This window comes from Psammomys obesus, unplaced genomic scaffold, assembly GCF_907164565.1.
Source record: "Psammomys obesus unplaced genomic scaffold, mPsaObe1.curated_primary_1811, whole genome shotgun sequence".
Lineage (NCBI taxonomy): Eukaryota > Metazoa > Chordata > Mammalia > Rodentia > Muridae > Psammomys > Psammomys obesus.
This window is the reverse complement of record NW_026596079.1, coordinates 38,012,771-38,031,846: the sequence shown is the minus strand read 5'-3', so window position 1 is coordinate 38,031,846 and position 19,076 is coordinate 38,012,771. Positions and strand designations below refer to the sequence as shown.

The 19,076-nt window shown below is 41.7% G+C and overlaps 1 protein-coding gene across 25 annotated transcripts in view; it reads left to right on the top strand.

The window, feature by feature from the left end:
* Positions 1–15,284, top strand: part of Rims2 (regulating synaptic membrane exocytosis 2) — a 483,148-nt gene extending 467,864 nt beyond the window's left edge. For all 25 annotated transcript variants that reach the window (XM_055626244.1, XM_055626246.1, XM_055626245.1 and 22 more), the window contains 5 exons: positions 6,103–6,244; positions 10,202–10,314; positions 10,608–10,709; positions 11,891–12,030; positions 12,469–15,284. In XM_055626244.1, the coding sequence (XP_055482219.1) occupies positions 6,103–6,244; positions 10,202–10,314; positions 10,608–10,709; positions 11,891–12,030; positions 12,469–12,687 (716 nt within the window). In that variant the 3' untranslated portion in view covers positions 12,688–15,284. The remainder of the gene's footprint in view (positions 1–6,102; positions 6,245–10,201; positions 10,315–10,607; positions 10,710–11,890; positions 12,031–12,468) is intronic.
* Positions 15,285–19,076: the final 3,792 nt, after the last annotated feature.

Here is a 19,076-nt window from a genome sequence, read left to right as displayed (position 1 = left end):
TTAGCAGAATACCATAGAATACAAGTATCAACTTGAAATTACTAATGATTTTTTATGTAAATATCAACAAATGAAAAGCAAGTAGCTACTGAAGGCCTCAGGTGTCTCATTCTCACAATAAGGACACACACAAACGCATAGTAACACAGATCCCAAAATTACTTCATAAATATATTAATCATTTGAGAACTTCTTGTTTATTGCTTTAAAATTTTTCTTGATTTATTGTTTTAATTTACAAGCATTGGTGTTTTGCATGCATGATGTCTGTGTGAGGCTATCAGATCCCCTGGAACTGGAGTTACAGACAGCTGTGAGCTGTCATATGGGTTCTAGAAATTGAACCCGGGTCCTCTGGAAGAGCAGCCAGTGCTCTTAACCATTTCTCTAGTCTCATATTTAAAAAAATATTTATTGTGTAATACAGGTGGCTTCTCTATATTATACTCACTTTGAAAAGGAGTAATTCTGGATAAGAAATTGTCTCACTAACTTAAAGCACATGAGTTGTGGTCTACACTAAAAAAAAGTTAGGACTATTCCAGTTTTCCAGCCTATTCCTAAAACTTGTTTCTATTGATGGCAAGAAAACCATGAAGCCAGAATAATTCTGACTACATTGATGAGATTTCCTATATATAAGTAAAGCATGGTAATGAGTGTACATCTAGGGTTTAAATGATATCACCATGAAGTTTAGCTTGGTGTCACAGGTCAAGCCTTGTAGCAGGCAGGGCAGTAAGATGGCCTCCAGGAGAGTAGCAGTGAGGCTCCTTGTCATCTGTTGTCCAGCCACTTGAAGACTTTTCTGATATAGGGGAAACTGACACTTTGGGCTTTTAATCAAGTGGCTTTCTTTGAATACAAGGAATACCAAGTAAATGAGACATGAGAATAAGCAGAGCAGGATGACAAGGATGCCTCCTGTTGAGCTGCCTTCTGCCTGTGGTGTTTGGCAATTGAAGAACGTGATTTTACCTGTAGGCATCATCCCCAAATGCCTGAAATACAGTACACCCAAGTGAGTGGCTTACGGTCCCAACCACAACCCAACATGGGCTTTAACTCAAGGACTTACTGCTAGTGTGTTGTTTAATATGCTATGTATATGTATATCTGTGCATGCGCATAGTGTTCACTTTTAAAAGCACACCTAACAATTGCTAACAATTTTGATTGTCTACCCCACAATCATAATGAAATCTCTTCATGTATGTTCCATTTAAAAATGAATCTGAGAAAGGAATCATAATGTGCTGCTGTAACAGTCAGCGTCCCAAACCAACACATACTTATCAGCTCTCAAGCCCATCACGGGATGACTGTGTGGAGCGCCCAGAGATGTGAGCACTGGCCGAGCTCTTGCCTGGAGGCCTTCCGGGGGCACTCAGACTGGTGGCAGAATCCAGTTCCTTGCAGTTGTAAGGCTGCTTGTCAGCCAGGACTCACTCCCGGCAGCTGTGATGCCTTTTACACATGCCCCTTTCCATCTTCAATCCAGCAAAGGTACGAAGAATCTTTGTTGTGATTCTGCTCTCTCTGATGTCCTCTTCTGGAGCCAGCCAGAGAAAATGTTCTTCTTCTAAAGGCCTGTAACGGTCACACCTGCCTATTCAGCTCATCTCCCTGCCTTTAAACAACTAATTAGCTTACCTTAGTCAATTAGCAAAATCCCTCTGCCAGGTAGAATGATAGGATCGTCAGGACCTGCACAGAGTCCCGCCGGCCTCATTTGCACTCACTCACTCACAGACCTTCGCTGTTACAAGGATTCAGCCTTTAGATTGCATAGCAATCTAAACAGGACACACCGTGTGGAACATGGCACATGAATCACCACACTGTGTTATATTTAAGTTAAATTGGATTTATTGTGAATGTGACATAAAGATGTTTATGGTACTGAAAACTTATAAATGTTTCAGGTCATGGAATATATAAAATGACAAGTTTTTAAGGACTACTATAAATAGTCATTTAGCTAGGAACTTTTAATTCTGTGACAGTGGGTTACATACCTCCTCAGTGTAGGCTGTTAATCATGTATACTTTGAAGAGACAATAGATGTCAGGCCTCATGTGCTCCCCTCTCCCTGGCCTTTTCATACTCTCGTCCAGACCCAGAGAGGTTCTGTGACTTAGAAGTGCATACAACCACCTAGTTAGTAGCCAAGACTCGGCAGAATGCCGACCCTCTTCCCTATCTGGAACCTAGAACCCTGCCTTGGTTGAAGCCCTTCCAAGCTCTGTAAATGTTCATTTACCTTAACCCTCACCAACATCCTGCTTATTGTGTTATTGTCTCAAAGTCTGAAAACATAGCCCCAAGGCGTGACATGTTCAGTGCTGTACAAATTGTTAAGCGTAGAGAAGCAATTTGACACCAGGGCTGACTGGTTTGAAGCTCCGATTCTTCCTAGTCCACCAGACTCCTTCTCAAGGGGCTTCTTTGTATCATCTCACAGTCAACTGCACAACTACCCAGGCAGTTAATTATATTCTAACAGGAAATTAATGAATAGCAGAGAGCTCAGAGTCTGACACCTGCATACATATTCTGGTCCTGTCACTTGCTGTGTGGCTTTAGGGAACCTTGTGGTGAGCTGGGCCCTCTGACGCTTTGTGTGTTAAAAGTGAGGATTTTCAAAATTATGAAGAGGATATGTGAATAAAGTTATCACAGATAAGAGAATTGCATTCCTCCCCTGGTTTTTGAATGCTGTTATTCTTAGCCAAGTGGTGTCTGGTTCTCATCACCCACTAACAGCATATTTTGAAGTCATTGTTCTTTGATAGTGTCAGATTAAATAGAAAACAATAGACTTTGGAATTGCTGAGGCTGTGTCCCAAGGTCTTCATAAACCTTGGTTCCTTCCTAGGTCACACGCCATTTCCCTGTATGTATCTAGATCCTCATCCCACATCTCAGAGGCACTGAAACATGTCACAGGTGGTGACAGTTGTTCACTTGGGGCAGTGCTAAAGATAGGAATATTAAAGCAGGGACTCAGCTGTCCCACAGACTCACTCCTATCAGTCTCCTGTCCTGTTGATTTCGGAGGGGGAAAACATACTACTTTGTGATCTGGAGATCACTCTGAAATAAAATATTAGGGACTGGGAAGATGGATCACAGGGTAAAGGGCTTGCTACACAAGAGTGAGAACTGGAATTTGGATCCTAGGCATGGAGAAACGTAAATGTCAGGGAAGGCACGGATCTGCCTGCAATTATATGCTACATGTAATTAGAGCTTCATGATGGCTAATCGTCAGCTGAGAGGCTCTGTGTCAGTGAGGAAGATGGAATGCAGCAGAGGAAGACTACCTAGATTAGCCTCAGGCTGCCACATGTATGCGCAACTACACACGTGTCCATACATATGCAATCATGCACATACATGCCTGCACCACATAGACACACATACAAGTGGTATAACATTACATTGATGAATAGATCAGTCAACTTTGACACCTCATCTTCTTAAAAATACTCTCTTAATGCATGTGTATATTTGTTTTTCTATACCATCTGAAGATAAATTGCAGATAATAGATGATTTTGCATCCAAATGTTTAACACATATCTCCTTAATAGTAAGGAAATTATAATATGTATCATAATCCACCTAAAAGTTTACCAGCTTCTTCATCTCATCTAATATCCAATCTGTATTCAAATTTTCCCTACTTGTCCTAAAATTAGCTAGATAGGACTTTGTTTAAAATGAGTTATTTCACTTTGGTTTTACTAACAAGGCAAAGTCCATACACCCAAGGTCACTGTCTTGATTACATCTTCCTGCTGTCTTTTTAAATTTATTTTTATTAATTACAGTTTAGTCACTTTGTATCCCTCTGTAGCTCCCTCCCTCCTCCCCTCCTGATCCCACCCTCCCTCCTCCTTCCCCACCCATGCCCCTCTCTTAAGTCCACTGATAGGGGAGGTCTTCCTCTCCTTCCTTCTGATCCTAGCCTACCAGGTCTCATCAGGACTGGCTGCATTGACTTCCTCTGTGGCCTGGTAAGGCTGCTCCCCCCTCAGGGGGAGGTGATCAAAGAACAGGCCAATCAGTTCATGTCAAAGACAGTCCCTGTCCCCGTTACTGTGGAAGCCACTTGGACACTGAACTGCCATGTGCTACCTCTGTTCCTTGCTGTCTCTTAAGTTAGCAGGTTACCTGACCTGGTTTGCTTGTTTTTGTGGTGGTACCTTGTGAGGAGACTGGGCCAATTGTCTTGAATAATATCCCACAACCGAGTTTCCTCTAGCTTCATCATATGTGCATGTTCTGTGTCTTATTACCTTCTGTGTTTTTGAAAAACTGGAAGACTCGATTAGAAACAGGTTATACATTTTTTGTCCAGAACAACTTGATAGGTGATTCTGTATGCTTTATATCAAGAGGGGTATAAGGTGTATACAACTATCCCCATTTTTCAGTTACCAATGACTTAATTAAGATAGTGGTGGTTCCATCTTCCATGTTGAAGGATCCGTTTCTTCCCTTAACAATTAGAATTAATTTGTGGACTGATTTGTTTGGTTCATACATCTTTTTCATGGTGTAACTTTTCACGGTAGCCTCCACTGGTGAGCCCTGCTGAAGTCACTTATTCCACTGGCGGCTTTTTTAAGGTTATTTCTAGTCGAGTGTTTTAAAGTGCAACAAATATGAGAAGGTTGGTGAAAAGAATCGCATCCTGTCAATAGACCAACATTCTTCTACGATAAAGAACTTTCCTGCATTGGTACAGGAAGCCTTATGTTTTCTTACCATTGATAAGTATAACATGTTTGCTACTCATCCAAAACAGCAGCTTTTGATTAGCTGGAGATCAGTTATAATGTGTATTTGTGTCTATTATAAAGCATTTTAATATGTACCAAAGCTGGAAATGAGAAATGAGTGAAATTTAAAGCAGTGTTTCAAAGCAAAGCAAATATAAGAAGCTTGGTGAAAGATTCTCATCACGTCAGTAGCACCAACAGCGTTTAAAAGAACTTGGTAGTACCTTCTGCTGAAAGAGCATGTCCTATGGCTGTTTATCTCCAAATGCTAATGGCGTTTATGTAGTCAGTGTGAAGAAAAATGTAAGCCTGCCAAGAAGCAAATGAATAGACCTTCCAAATTCCAACAAGCTGGGCTCTTCACGATGTGGCTCTTCAAGCACACCCCACTTCCCACCACTCCTTCACATGCTCTGTGTGGCGCTTCCTTTTCTGCACATGGTCACTCCCGGTTTTGCTCTTTTGTCTTGCCCAAGACACAGTGTTCTTTTTCTGTAGTCCCAGTTGGCCCATTTTTCAAGCCCAGCTCAAATCCTACTCCCTCCCTGAAGCTCAGGTCTCTCCAGACAGCGTGGCTTTGCTCTGCCATGCACGCAGTTGGCTGTCCTCAGCTCTGCTCCCTTGGTGGCCCTCTGTGGGAAACTTCACTAGGTGCAAACACATTGGAGCTCACTGTCCAAGGCCAAGAACTTAAACAATCCTTCACTTATACTTCAGGAACTTTACATTACACAATCGTCTGGAAGTTATCAACAGATGAACACTGGCCGTCAAGTAGGGCTATCCCTTTTGTATAGCTTTCTTTCTTTTTCATATCCACTGCCCTAAAAATCTTTTGTAGGAGGTAAAGCTAAAAATTGAGTATCCCTCAGCATGTGGTTCTTTGTAAGTAATACAAAGGCCTGTTTCTTTCATTAAGACTAAAGGAATGGGCGGGGGGGGGGGGGGGCGGGGGCGTAGGTATGAATTAATTTTACATTTGAATTACAATGAAAAACCAAATGAAGAGGTATAAGTTGATCTGATAAAGTATTACAGTAAAAGCAAGCTTATTTTTTTTATTCTTGGATTGAAACTTTTTGTTTCCTGTGTGAATGGTTTGAACACTCAAGTGGAAATAAATGGTAGGACTTTGTGCTGCTCACTCAGGAGACCTTGTTTCGGAAGGTTTAAAATCCCTTTTTGTGTGGCATTGAGAACTCTGCCCCTGTGCAGTTGTTCACATTGGCAGTCTCTGGGTGCTGGCTGTCCTGTCCTGTAAAAAGGCAGTGGTGACAAAACTGTGATGCCTTTGAATTTCTGTCTCTGCAGAAGCGGGAGGTAAAAAGTTAAGGAGCACTGTTCAGAGAAGCACGGAAACTGGGTTGGCAGTGGAGATGAGGAATTGGATGACGCGGCAGGCCAGCCGGGAATCCACGGATGGCAGCATGAACAGCTACAGCTCGGAGGGAAAGTGAGTGGGGCCCCAACCACATAGACCTCTTTCTGCTCACACAAGAGCTAACTCTGGGACTCATGGTCCATTTCCATCCTCTCTGGCTGATTCCTGTGAATTTGTTTCACCCTCCACTGAGCTGTTGACATGTCTGGCATTTTATTTTGAATGAAATAACTCGGGGGAGATAAAGTGCTTTACCTCTATGACAAGATGCTAAGGTGTGGCTCTCAACCTACAAATAAAATAGTTTATCCTAGCTTAAAATAATAAATAAAACCACAGGGATATATACCATGTGGGCAGTATTAGTTTCTGAAATCTCTGATCTGGGGCTGGAGAGATGGCTCAGAGGTTCAGAGCACTGATTGCAGCTTTTCCAAAGAATGCGTTTGATCCCCAGTTCCCACATAGTGGCTCACAGCTGTAACTACAGTTCTAGATGAGATGCTCTCTGCTGACTCCCACAGGCTCTGCCTGCACATGGTGGAGAGACAAGTGCATGGGGAAAAAAGAACACCCAATCACAAAAGAATTTAAAAAGAGTTTTAATGTAAAAAATCTTTGATATGTTGAAGAGATGCTATTGAAAATTTTAGAATTCTTATTTATATTTGGTTTTATACACTGAAAGTTATATAATTTAATGCCGTGAAACAACAGCCAAAAGGCAATAGCAACAAAAAGCTGGTAAACCTTTTTCTCTGTATGGCTTTACTTTGAACACTACCATGAGACACTTGGAAAGGTTTATGAGCATGGGGTAGGTCTGTCTCAAACAGTGTACTTAGTGAAAGCATCTCGGGAGAGGAAAGTGACCTAGGCGCAACCTGCCATTGTCACGGAAGTGTGCCATGTTCAGACACTGTGGCCAGCTTACAGATGCGAGACCGCCAGGACTTTCGGCTTACCGTTAATCACATAAGCTAATGACATTTTGTCCAACATGATTATATAAGTAAAGGAGAGGAACAGAATCGTGTGGTTTTTAAATAGGGTTCTATAAACAGGTGGAATTTGTGAGACTTGAGGTGAAGAGGAAAAAACCTAGATTTGCTGATCTTCAAGGAAGTTCAAAGGAGTGAAGGGCAGGCATGCAGTGCCTCAGTGCAGCATGCTAAAGAAATGTGTTCTTTTTGAAGGAAGAGTGAAGATAAATGTGCTGTGAGCTCTGGTCTTTGTGAATCATTGCCTGGACTGTAAAAGTGTTTACCTCATGGTTCCCACATACAAGTTTATGATCTTATTATAAAGCTGCTGGGGATATAAAAATGTTTCAAGTATGACTTCCATTTCAGATGTTTACCATCTTATTGAAGAAATGCCATGAACACTCATAAATTCATTCAACAAATATTACTTCTTAGTGTTTCAGACAGTGTGCTGTGAGTTGGAGGTGTAAATCACGCAAGCGAATCAAATCAGAACTTAAGATAGTGGGCTTCAGAATCATGGGAACCAAGTTAGCAAGGGGAGATCAAGGTTCTTTTCTTTGTTTCTGGCACTTTAGTTTTTGGGTAAATCACATACCATTCCTAACATGAAGGATTATCGTCAGTACTCTAGGCTTGGCCTTAAGAACTGAAGGTTGAGCACCAAACAAAAGAGGCAAAACCCATCTCCATCCAGGCCAAAAGACAAGATAGACTTCATAAAAAATTAAATTTATAAGGAAACTAACAAATGTATGGTAAATTGGGTAACCTAAGTGCTGAGGATAAAATAAGGCATGGAAAAATGAGAGAGGTTCAACTAAATATCTCTTAAGACCTTATTTCAGTACTTTTCATCTCTTCTATGCATAGCCCATCTCTGAAGAAATGAACCTACGTACTTCCTTAGCTTTTATTTTAATTTTTATTACCCTTAATTTTATTACTGTGTGTACATGTGTGAGAGAAAGAGACAGAAAGACAGAGAGGAATGAGAACGTCATGCTCTGGCATGTATGTGCAGATCAGAGAACAAGTTGCTGGAGTCCATTCTCATCTTTGGCCATGCAACCCCTGGAGATTGAACTGAACCTTCAGGTTTGCTGGCAAGAGCCTTTCCCCACTGAGCCCTCCTGTTGGTTCACTTTCTTAGAGTTTATGAAGAGCTTACATGATGAATGCATTTCAGCTGTGTCTGGGCCACAATATCCAAACCATTACCAGACATAGTAACAATGACTTTGAAAATAAATGAGAGGATGAGGGTAGGATTTCCCATAAGGGAGACAAACAGCATGTGTAACTATGCCCCGGAGGCAGCTGTGTTTGAGGAGGGACATTCCAAGCTGAAGCAGAGCTGAGCACTATACAGAGAGTTTGCCTACAGCAGTGGGCTGTGGCCTGTGGAAGGAAGGGACAGTGTAATGAGAGACAAGGGTGTGGGGTGAGGGTGAATGAGTTTGTATGTTTTATAACATAGAAGATTTTACTCTAACATGAGTGGAGTGGCTTTAACTTCATCAAATCACTCTGACTGCTGATGGGTACAAGAGGGAAGCCATTCAGTAGGTGTTAGGGTAATGCAGCAGAAACATAATGGTGACTTGGTCCAGAATGGTAACGTTAGTGAGCTCACATTGTCCATCTTTTTTGACACTAGACCATTGGATATGTGATAAGATACATGATAGCTATGTAGCTGAAACAAACAAAAAAATGTTTTCCCAAAATTTAGAGGCTGAAAATTCAAGATGAAGATATTAATGGATTTGGATTACAAGAAGTTCTCTCTCTTACTCCTGGGCATCTTACATCTTCTGCAGCCTTTTCCTCCATATTCCAAGTGTTCTTTTACTTCCTCATTCATTGACATTATCCCTACCCCCACAACCCCTTGTGACTTAATGTAACCTTCATTGATGTATATCTGTGCTGTGGGACATTTTTTTAAACACAGGCACGCTGTGGGTTAGGACTTCCGCATGACAGATGAAAGATGAGTGCACAGCTGAGCAATTGAAAGACAGTATTTGAAAGATAGCATTTTCTGAAGTGTGTGTTTGTGTGTGTGTCTGTCTGTCTTTGGTGAGATTTCAGTTTATCAGTTTGGGACAGGTTAACTTTCAGATGCTCAGTAGATATCTTATTAGCCAACTAAGCTGTTGGAATGAAAGCCTAGCCCAGGGCACAAGGCTGAGCCAGGGAAGCTCTGTGCCAGCCAGTATTTCACAGACTCAAACACCTGGAAAAATAAGAGGTAAAAGATGGAGTTTGCGTGTTTTGTGACACAGCTGGCAGAGAGAAAGACATAATGGCAAGAGAGAGAAAGAGGGATCCCAGAGTCTCCAGGAAGTGATATGGAAAGATTTCTCAGGGAACAGGGGCAGGTTAATTGTGCTCATCTGCTCACTTCCATGAGGACAGAACAGTGACCGCAGAATTTACTACTGAAGTCATTGGCTGACTTTTGACTAGAGAAATTTGGGGATTTTGAAACAAGCATTTGATTAGAGTTTTAAAATAAAAAAAAATAAAAAAGAGGGGGAGTGAAGCACCCTGCAAGGGTGCAGGAAGAAGTGGGGTGTGGGCTGCAGGAAGAGTGCAGTCAGAAGGGCTGTGTTTTCTAAGATGACATGGCAGTATGGTGGCATGCCGACGGGGATGATCCAGACGTGATTTCACCTGTAAAAAGAAAAATAATAGAAGTTATCTAAGAGCATTAAACATGGCAAAGCATGCTTCGGAATAAGTGCTCAGTGTGGACTGAGCATGCGTGACAGAAATGATCTCTCCTGCCCCCTCTCCCCTAGACCAAGCAAGGGAAGACACATGAGCAGAAGCCTGCTTGGTGTGGCAGGTGCATGGGAGGCTGTAGAATGTAAGATGGACTGAGAATTATGGGATGTGGTGTGGGATTGGTGGAGTCTGATAAATGTCAGCGGCATCTTAGCCCCACCACACCAGTGAGGCCAGCAGGGAACTCAGGCTTGCTTGAAAGCAAAGAAGGTTGAGGATTTAATCACATATGTCATTTTGCCTTCAGTCTGATTTTCCCTGGTGTCCGCCTGGCCTCTGACAGCCAGTTCAGCGATTTCCTTGATGGCCTGGGCCCTGCTCAGCTAGTGGGACGCCAGACACTGGCTACTCCTGCAATGGGTAAGAATTTCTGTCTCGTGTTTTCATTTTTGTCCTTTAGACTATTGAAAATAATGTTTCCCCCAATTTCATGCTATTTTTAAACAGGATTACTAGCAAGAATAAAGAGTTCTAGATTTTAACAGTAGATGTTCTTAGTGTTTTCTTTTGTAATGTCTGGTCATTTTTAAAGGAAGGCATCAGTGAAAACATTGACATCTTAGAGAATTTATCTTGGGACTTAATACATCTGGGGAATGTCTTTGGCACAAGCATTTTTCCTAACTCTTATTGTCTTCGCTCTGTGCCACCAGGTGACATTCAAGTGGGAATGATGGACAAAAAGGGACAGTTGGAGGTAGAAATCATTCGAGCTCGCGGCCTTGTTGTAAAACCAGGTTCCAAGACACTGCCAGGTAAAACAGAAGATATTTTTCTGTTCTTCCTCATGATCTATGTTGTTTCGATATAAAGGTTATCTTTGCTGAAATCTTTTTGATCAGGATGGGAGTGGATAACTCCATTGTTGTGCTGCTCGGGGATGGAAGCAGTTTGCATGTGAGCCAGGGGTCTGGGAGGGAGCATGCATAGCTGAGACCTCCATCTCTGACTTAGCCGCGCTATCACAGTTTGTGCACTAGCAGTGTGTCTTCCAGTTAGCTGTGGTTTTATGTCATCCCTTCGGTTCACCTGGGCCTTCAGTATTTATTTTAGTCCTCCTTCAAGTTCAGGAATTAGAAAAAGAATAGATTAAATCCATCCCGCTCCATAAGCCTATGAGTGCTGGCTGCTCTAAGGCGACTGTTCGTTCCTGCAGTATGTAGGAGGCTCTGCCATCACTGGATGCCACATGTTTCAGCGGGAAGCATCCCAAGAAGTAGTTTGGCTCAGACTTTAACTGTGTTGTGCAGTGATCAGTAGATCCAGTACATCAAGCTGTGAATTCTTAAAATATCCCTATCCCCAGCACCTGTACTGACTTAAGATTTTGCATTTCTCTCTCAAGTCCTCAATCCTTGAAGGAGTTTTGTAATAAAGTGTGTGTTACTGACTGCATCACTTTGGAATTGTACTGTAGTTGACTCCTTCACCATATTAACAGCATGTGACATGTGGGAATAATGGTTTTCATAAAGTGTCTATCATATAAGGTTGTAGTCATAGAATGTCTGGTGAGCTCCTTCTCAGTTACTTTGGAACTTACACCATCACCAGTTAATAAATGTCTTTGCATGATAAAGGAGCTACATGAGTGGGTGAATAAAATAGCCTCATTTCTCACATTTAATGAGATCAAAATTTTGGTAATTTAAAGACTAAGACATTGCTCTTGAATCTTGTTAGTGACTGGAAGCATTGTACCTTATTTCATTCAACATTTAATCTATACACGAAGATGGGGGGGGGGAAGACCCTCAAAGGCTATGTCAGCATACTTAATCAGAATGGATGACAAGTGTCCACTCTGGTGTTGAGTAGAAGGCAGGCCAGTGGCTAGAGCGCCACCAGCCCTTCAGTGACAATGAGGTTGTTCTTGTCCCCATGAAGTGGGCATTTCTTAGCCATGGTCATTACTTGCTCTGTTTTCTCTCCCAAGCACCGTATGTCAAGGTGTATCTTTTAGACAATGGAGTCTGCATAGCCAAAAAGAAAACCAAGGTGGCAAGAAAGACGCTGGAGCCCCTGTATCAGCAGCTCTTATCTTTTGAAGAGAGCCCCCAGGGAAAGGTGTTACAGGTGCGTACTCACTTTGACCTGTGACTTAGGAAAGGACTTTCATGAGGCCAGACCTTAGGTAGCCTGTCTCTTCTGTTGAATCCTTTTCTGTTCCTCACAGCTGAGAGTCTCTGTCAGCAAAGCAGTGGCCAGTACTGGAAAGCTGTGCTGGTTGCTATTCCCCTTATAGGAGAATTCGCCATAGACTTGTGAATGTGGGTTACACACCAGCTCAGTTTCCCCGTGTGGCTTCAGACCATAACAATAATGTGCAGTTTTCCCCAATGTAACCTGGCTTCTGGGAGGTAAAGGCAATATTGCCATTAATCAGACACCTCTACTTAACTGGACCCTTGGCCTCAGCATATCAGCTGAACTTGTTTTTCTGTTTTAGTTATGGCTTGCTCATCTGCTGTGATACGCATATCTATATTAATGTTACTTATATTTTGCCAACAGATCATTGTCTGGGGAGACTATGGTCGCATGGATCACAAATCCTTTATGGGAGTGGCCCAGATACTCTTAGACGAACTGGAACTATCCAACATGGTGATTGGATGGTTCAAACTCTTCCCTCCTTCCTCCCTAGTAGATCCAACCTTGGCACCTCTGACAAGAAGGGCTTCCCAGTCTTCTCTGGAAAGCTCTACCGGACCTTCTTACTCTCGCTCATAGCAACTATAAAACTGTTGTCACAACAACCAGCGATACAAAAACAGAAGAAAATGCACAGGTTGAAACCCCTGGTAACACTGCATGCTTGATGTTGCGTCTTCGGAGCCCACGTCTAGGGATACAAAGTGATCCTGTGTTCTCAGAGGAAGTCCTGCACATGGTGCCCTAGCAGAGGCCCTCGGGTGAAAGGGCAGAGCTGTGAAGAACTGTCAGGTTTAGAGTTCAGTGACGCTCGAGTTTTGGTCCAATCTGAAGCCATGGATTAATCTCAAAGAATCAGTCAGCCCTTTTCAATGGCACCTTTATATTTTTATCAGTTTTCTTCATTTATCTGACCCCCAAGCCCTGTTATGCCACAGAAATGGAGCTCTACAGCCACTAAGCCACACTACAGGCCACGGATCAAAGTCCTAGGAAGCATCAGGTGAAAAGCAAGAGACCAAAGAAGTGGTTGGGAGCAGGGTCGGCCACGGCTCCTGGAGGGGCTGCAGCAGCAGGGAGAGGGGTAGACTGGGCTGCTCCAGGAAGAATGCCACTCACTAAGGCCAAGATGTGTCGGACTCACAAAATCAAAATTCTGTGACTGCACTGTACTGAATGAAATTAAAGAAACTTTTTCTGCATGGACACAGATTAGCTGAATATTTAAATTATTTTCTCGGGGCTGCAACTTGCAAAAAAAAAAAAAAAAGAATAAAAATCAGCCATTTTCAACAATTTATATTATTTTTAAAAATAAATTTCACTAGTGCATGGTTTTAAAATGGGAGAGAATGCAACAGGGTGATACAAAGACACACCATGTTTATTCTTTAATCATAGTCTGTGTTTTGGCAGACATTACAAAGGAAAATACTTTCTAGAAGATACTTAAAATTCTCTTTATGTGACAATAAGTATAATATATTCAATTTATTTCCACGTTAAATATACAGATCTTATGAAGTTCAATATGTGCAAATTTTTCACATCTTCCTCTTTTCTCTCTTATTTTTCTTCTCCCACTTTTAACTGTTTCTTTCCTTTCTCCCTTCCTGAGTGAACCTTCTACTAAAACACAAGTCTTTGACCTGACCCTCTTATAGCCCTTATTTGATTCAGAGCCACCGATGCATCTGAATTTATGGATTTCTCAAATTTGTTCGAGAGCTTTCTTTATTTCAAGCATGTTGAAATGATTTTGCAACATGACTTGGGACACACAGCAAGTCAGCACGTATTTGACAAAGAAGATATTTGAACATTTGCAGTTTCTTGTACAGTGCATGGTAATTTTTTTCACCTTAAAAATTCAGTTTACAGGAAAATCCTAAAATCATGTGGCATTGTAATGTCTAATAAATTTGTTTTTAGCACCAGCATTATTCATACAGGGGGTTAAGTATTATTTGTAGGTCTTAGGTTTTGTTTGTTTTTTAATTCGTTAAAGCAGTTTCTTTAGCTGATTTCCATTTACTATGTGAATAGAAACACTGCTAAATATGTGGAGCCCTGAAACACAGGGCTGTTTATTAATTCATTTTTCTGTAGTAAAACTCAATTTTTCACAAATTATATTTCTAAAGAAATATAGTAAACATAAATTTGCAACAATTTTAAAGCTCCAATTTTTAGGTGACTCGAGGAAAGTCAGTATGCCTCTTACTAGTTATTTGATGCCATCACCAAAAGTCTACATGCAAACCCCTCAAGTCAAAACCCCACCTTTGGTTTACGGGCAGTTCCTCCCATTGGGTGGTGCTGCAAGGTCCAATTTCTCTCAAGGCCCCTAATCACAGGAAATGTCACTGGTCAAGGTAGTAAACCATCCATCTTTTTGTTTCTTACATGTGCTTTGATTATACATCCTCAAAGATTGGTTTTAACTTCCTGCAATAATTTTTTAAATCCATCTACATCACATTTGTTTAAATGGAGGCCATGCACAAAATATATTTTTTTTCTTTGTTTCTCTTTTTTTATTCAGTGCTGACCATTGAAAACTGTCATGCTTGATATGGTGCAAAAGTTAAAATGAGTTACCACTCAAAATGCCTTCTCTTTATGTGGTGCAAAATGAACTACACTGAGATTGTGTCTTGATTTTCTGAGACCAATGATGGACCCAGGTGAAGGTGTGAAGAAGGAACACAATTTTATTGAAATAATTTAGACACCTGTGTACCAGCAGCAGTTTGGTTTGATAGACCCATAGTGTCTATGCTGTCCCTTAGAACAGACGTTTACTGTTTTCCTGACACTAAAATGCAGTCACGTAATCTTTTCTGCATATTCCTATACAAATTCTTTCTAATTTTAATAAGAAGGACATGACTGTGGAATATTTGTACATACTTGTCATTATGCAGTATTTATTTAACAGTTGGTGTACTTTTTTTTTCAATTTTCACATGTCTGCACCTCAACTTGTGGTTAAGTCATGTAAATAGCACTATGCCAGTGACCGTTGCTGCCCTGTACATAGAATGTTTTCAAGTAAAGGGAATTCCAGTGGGGAAAATGGGGGGGAGGGCAGATTAGTCCTGTAACAAACACTGACTGCTGTAAATCACATTCATTCTGGTGATGGTATTTAACACTTTAAATAAAACATTTTCTTTACATCTGTTGTTCATGGTGCTTTCTTTTTTTTTGTTGTTTTTGTTTGTTTGTTTGGTCTTTGTTTTGTTTTCCTTCTCACTTTTTTTTTCTTTATTAATTACACTTTATTCACTTTGTATCCCCCCTGTGGTTCCCTCCCTCCTCCCGTCCCAATCCCTCCCTTCCTCCACCCTCTGCATGCTGCACAGATGTAGCCCATGGCAGTTCAGTATCCAAGTGGGTTCCACTGTAATAAGAACAGGGACTGTCTCTGACATGAACTGATTGGCCTGATCTTTAATTACCTCCCCCTGAGGGGGAAGCAGCCTTACCAGGCCGCAAAAGAAGACACTGCAGCCACTCCTGATGAGACCTAATTGACTAGGTTCAGAAGGAAGGAAAAGAAGTCCTCCCCTATCAGTGGACTTGGGGAGGGGCAAGCATGGTGCTTTCTAAGATGTCTTCACTTATGTCTCCACGGCTACCTCCATTCATCCAGTGAACTGGCTTGCTTGTCATTTCCAGGGGACAGTGCCTCTACCCACCTTCCTTATGACATGAATGGGTTTCCAGTTTTACCACATTGCTGTTAGTAGGATGTAGCTATCAAGTCTGCTCTTAGATTAAGAGTTGCTATGGTGCTTTCCAATGACTCAGCAGCTTGTAGATTGTAGATTGTATGAACAGATTAGATGAGATTTCAGAGTCTGCCCTGAGGATAACTGACAGCAGGGACACTGTTTCTTAGTCACTGTTCTGTTGCTGTGAAAAGACACCATGACCAAGGCAACTTATAGAAGGAAGCTTTTAATTAGAAGCTTGTTTACAGTTTCAGACCTTTAGTCCATTGTCACCAGGATGGGGATCTTGGTGGCATGCACGCAGTAGCTGAGCAGGAATCTGATCCGTAGGCAGAGAGAAGGAGAGCAAGACATGCTTGGCCTAGTGTGAGCTTTTGAAACCTCAAAGCCTGTTCCCAGTAGCACATCTCCAACAAGGCCTCACCTCCTAATTCTTCCCAAACAATTCCACTAACTGGGGACTAAGCATTCAAAACTATAAACCTGTGGGGGCCTTCTCATTCAAGCCGCCAGTCTGAGTGTGGTGGCCCCTGGGTCAAGATGGCAAACCAACTTATTGTACTGATGCATTTCTGCTGCAAACTCTATCCAGCTTTGGGAGGGGCAGGGAGTTATTTCCAGTTGCACAGACACATGTGGGAGCTTGACCTAACAGTCTGTTCAAAGACTGGCTTATGCTGTATGAGTGAGTGTAAGTGGGTGAGACAGTTGCCACATCCTTCTGAGGCACTTCTTCAGACCCCAAACAAGAGAGCCCCAGAAGATTTTCCATTGGGTTTTCCACAGGCTTTGAAGTCAAGTGCTAGTTGAGATTCATATTCAGTGATAGTATTTCTGTCTCTATTCTTGATCATAACTATTTCCCCTATTACCAATGATTCTCCCAGCTCTCCACCTATCCAATACTGCTTTTCACTATTCAAAGTTCACCTCCTACCCTAGGAAGATGTTCCTCTTGCTATCTGGGAACTCCTTTTATAAAGTCCTTAGAGTTCCTTATGTGTTCTCTTCTGAAGCCTTCACTGTTCTCAAAACTCATCAGTCTTGCTCCTTTTTGCAACTCCCAGGAAAAGTTCCCAACTAAATTCTTGTAGCATGATTGCCATTGATGGTAAGGTCTTTGCATAAGCAGGAATCTGAAGCCAAGGTTCCACAACCAACAACAAAGGTCATGATGGTCACTCTTGCCTAGGCTAAGAAGTCAGTCACCAAGGATAATCTTCACCCCACAGTACACTTGAAAATCATGTGCTCTTCATGTTTGCCCCCACTGGGTTGTCTTGTGAGGCCCTGTCTATCTAGTATTTATGAGTGACAGAGCTAGAGAGCACATATCCACTTCTGTCTTGTGAGATGTTTATTGAATAATAGCATGGGAGATGAAGGTTTGGCAATGACTGGACAGTTGCCCTCTTAGAACAGCCAGCAAGCACATAATGATGGAACAAACAAAAAGTGTTCCACTCAAACTCTGTCACACTCTGTGTGGCACACTCAAAGCACTGGTGACCACTGGCATTCAGGTCCTCTTGGTGGAAGTAGAGAGATGACCCACTACTCTTCTGTCTTAAATCAAAATTTTGACCAGCAGGCAAGATTTTACATTGTGGGGGCACACACGATTCTTGTTTCTGTTTGTGGTTTCTACAGTGTTAAGAACAATGTTTGCATATATGTGTTTAATAAATGTCTAACAAACTAATTTAATTTACTCCTTACTTCATTTAGAGGCATCATTCAAAGCAGAACAGTGAACAAAACAAATATGGCTGCCCTCAGGGTAGCTTTCATTTTGCTAAACACAACCCTAGGGGAAGAATTCCAAATGTAATTCTAACATTTCTAATGTGAAATCTCTGGATTCTTGTGGAGTTAGGGGTGGCTGGTGTCTGCCAACGGATTAAATAGGCTGAAGACAGAGACAGTGGTAAGCTAGAGATGAAAATATTCTAAGCAAAGAGAAAAGTGGGTGAGAAATCTGGGGGAGTCTCACTTTACCACCCCCATCTTTCCTACAGTGTCTAAAACAGTGATGTTCAAAAGTACTTGTGAGGGGGGGAACAAATTAATGAATTAATGACCCAACAAAATTAATTAAGCTTCTTTACTTTGGATTATTCCTGAATTAATAAAGAATTGGTATTTGAAAAGCTAGGTTTTAAAAATATTAATTTAATTTTTTAAAGAAATAAAACATTTGACCTATTTTTTATTTACAATTTATTATAGTTTATTCACTTCCTATCCCAGCTGTAGCCCCCTCCCTCATCCTCTCCCAATCCCATTCTCCCTCCCTCTTCTATGCCCTCCCCTAGTTCACTGATAGGGGAGGTCCTCCTCCCCTTCCCTCTTCCCTTTGACCCTAGCCTATCAGATCTCATCAGGACTGTCTGCATTGTCTTCCTCTGTGGCCTAGTAAGATTGCTCCCCCATCAGGGGAAGGTAATCAAAGAGCCAGTCACTGAGTTCATGTCAGAGACAGTCTCTGATCCTCTTACTAAGGAACCCACTTGGAGACTGAGCTGCCATGGGCTACATCTGTGCAGGGGTTCTAGGGTATCTCCACGCATGGTACTTGGTTGGGGTCTCAGTATCAGAAAAGGTCACTGGGCCCAGTTTTTTTGGCTCTGTTGGTCTTGTGGAGCTCCTGTCCCCTTCAGGTCTTTCTATTTCCCCCTTCTTCCATAAGATTCCCTGCACTCTGCCCAAAGTTTGGCTATGAATATCAGCATCTGCTTCAATACCCTGATGGGTAGAGTCTTTCAGGGGCCCCCTGTGGAAGGCTCCTGTTCTGTTCCTTGTTTTCTCCCTCTTCCAATGTCTATCCTGTTTGCCCTTATGAATGAGAATTAAGCATCTCACCCATCTCACTCATCTCACTTAATTAATTGTCCTCCTTGTTTAGCTTCTTTAGGACTGTAGATTTTAATATGTTTATCCTATATTGTATGTCTAATACCGTATGTGTCTTTCTGCTTCTGGGATACCTCACTCAGGATGATCTTTTTTCTAGTTCCATCCGTTTGTCTGCAAATTTCATGATTTTCTTGTTTTTAATAGCTGAGTAGTATTCCACTGTGTAAATGTACCACAGCCCCTGTATCCATTCTTCCGTTGAGGGACATCTACATTGTTTCCAGATTATGACTATTATGAATGAAGCTGCTACGAACATAGTTGAGCAAATATGCTTGCTGTATGACAATTAAGCATATTTTAGATATATGC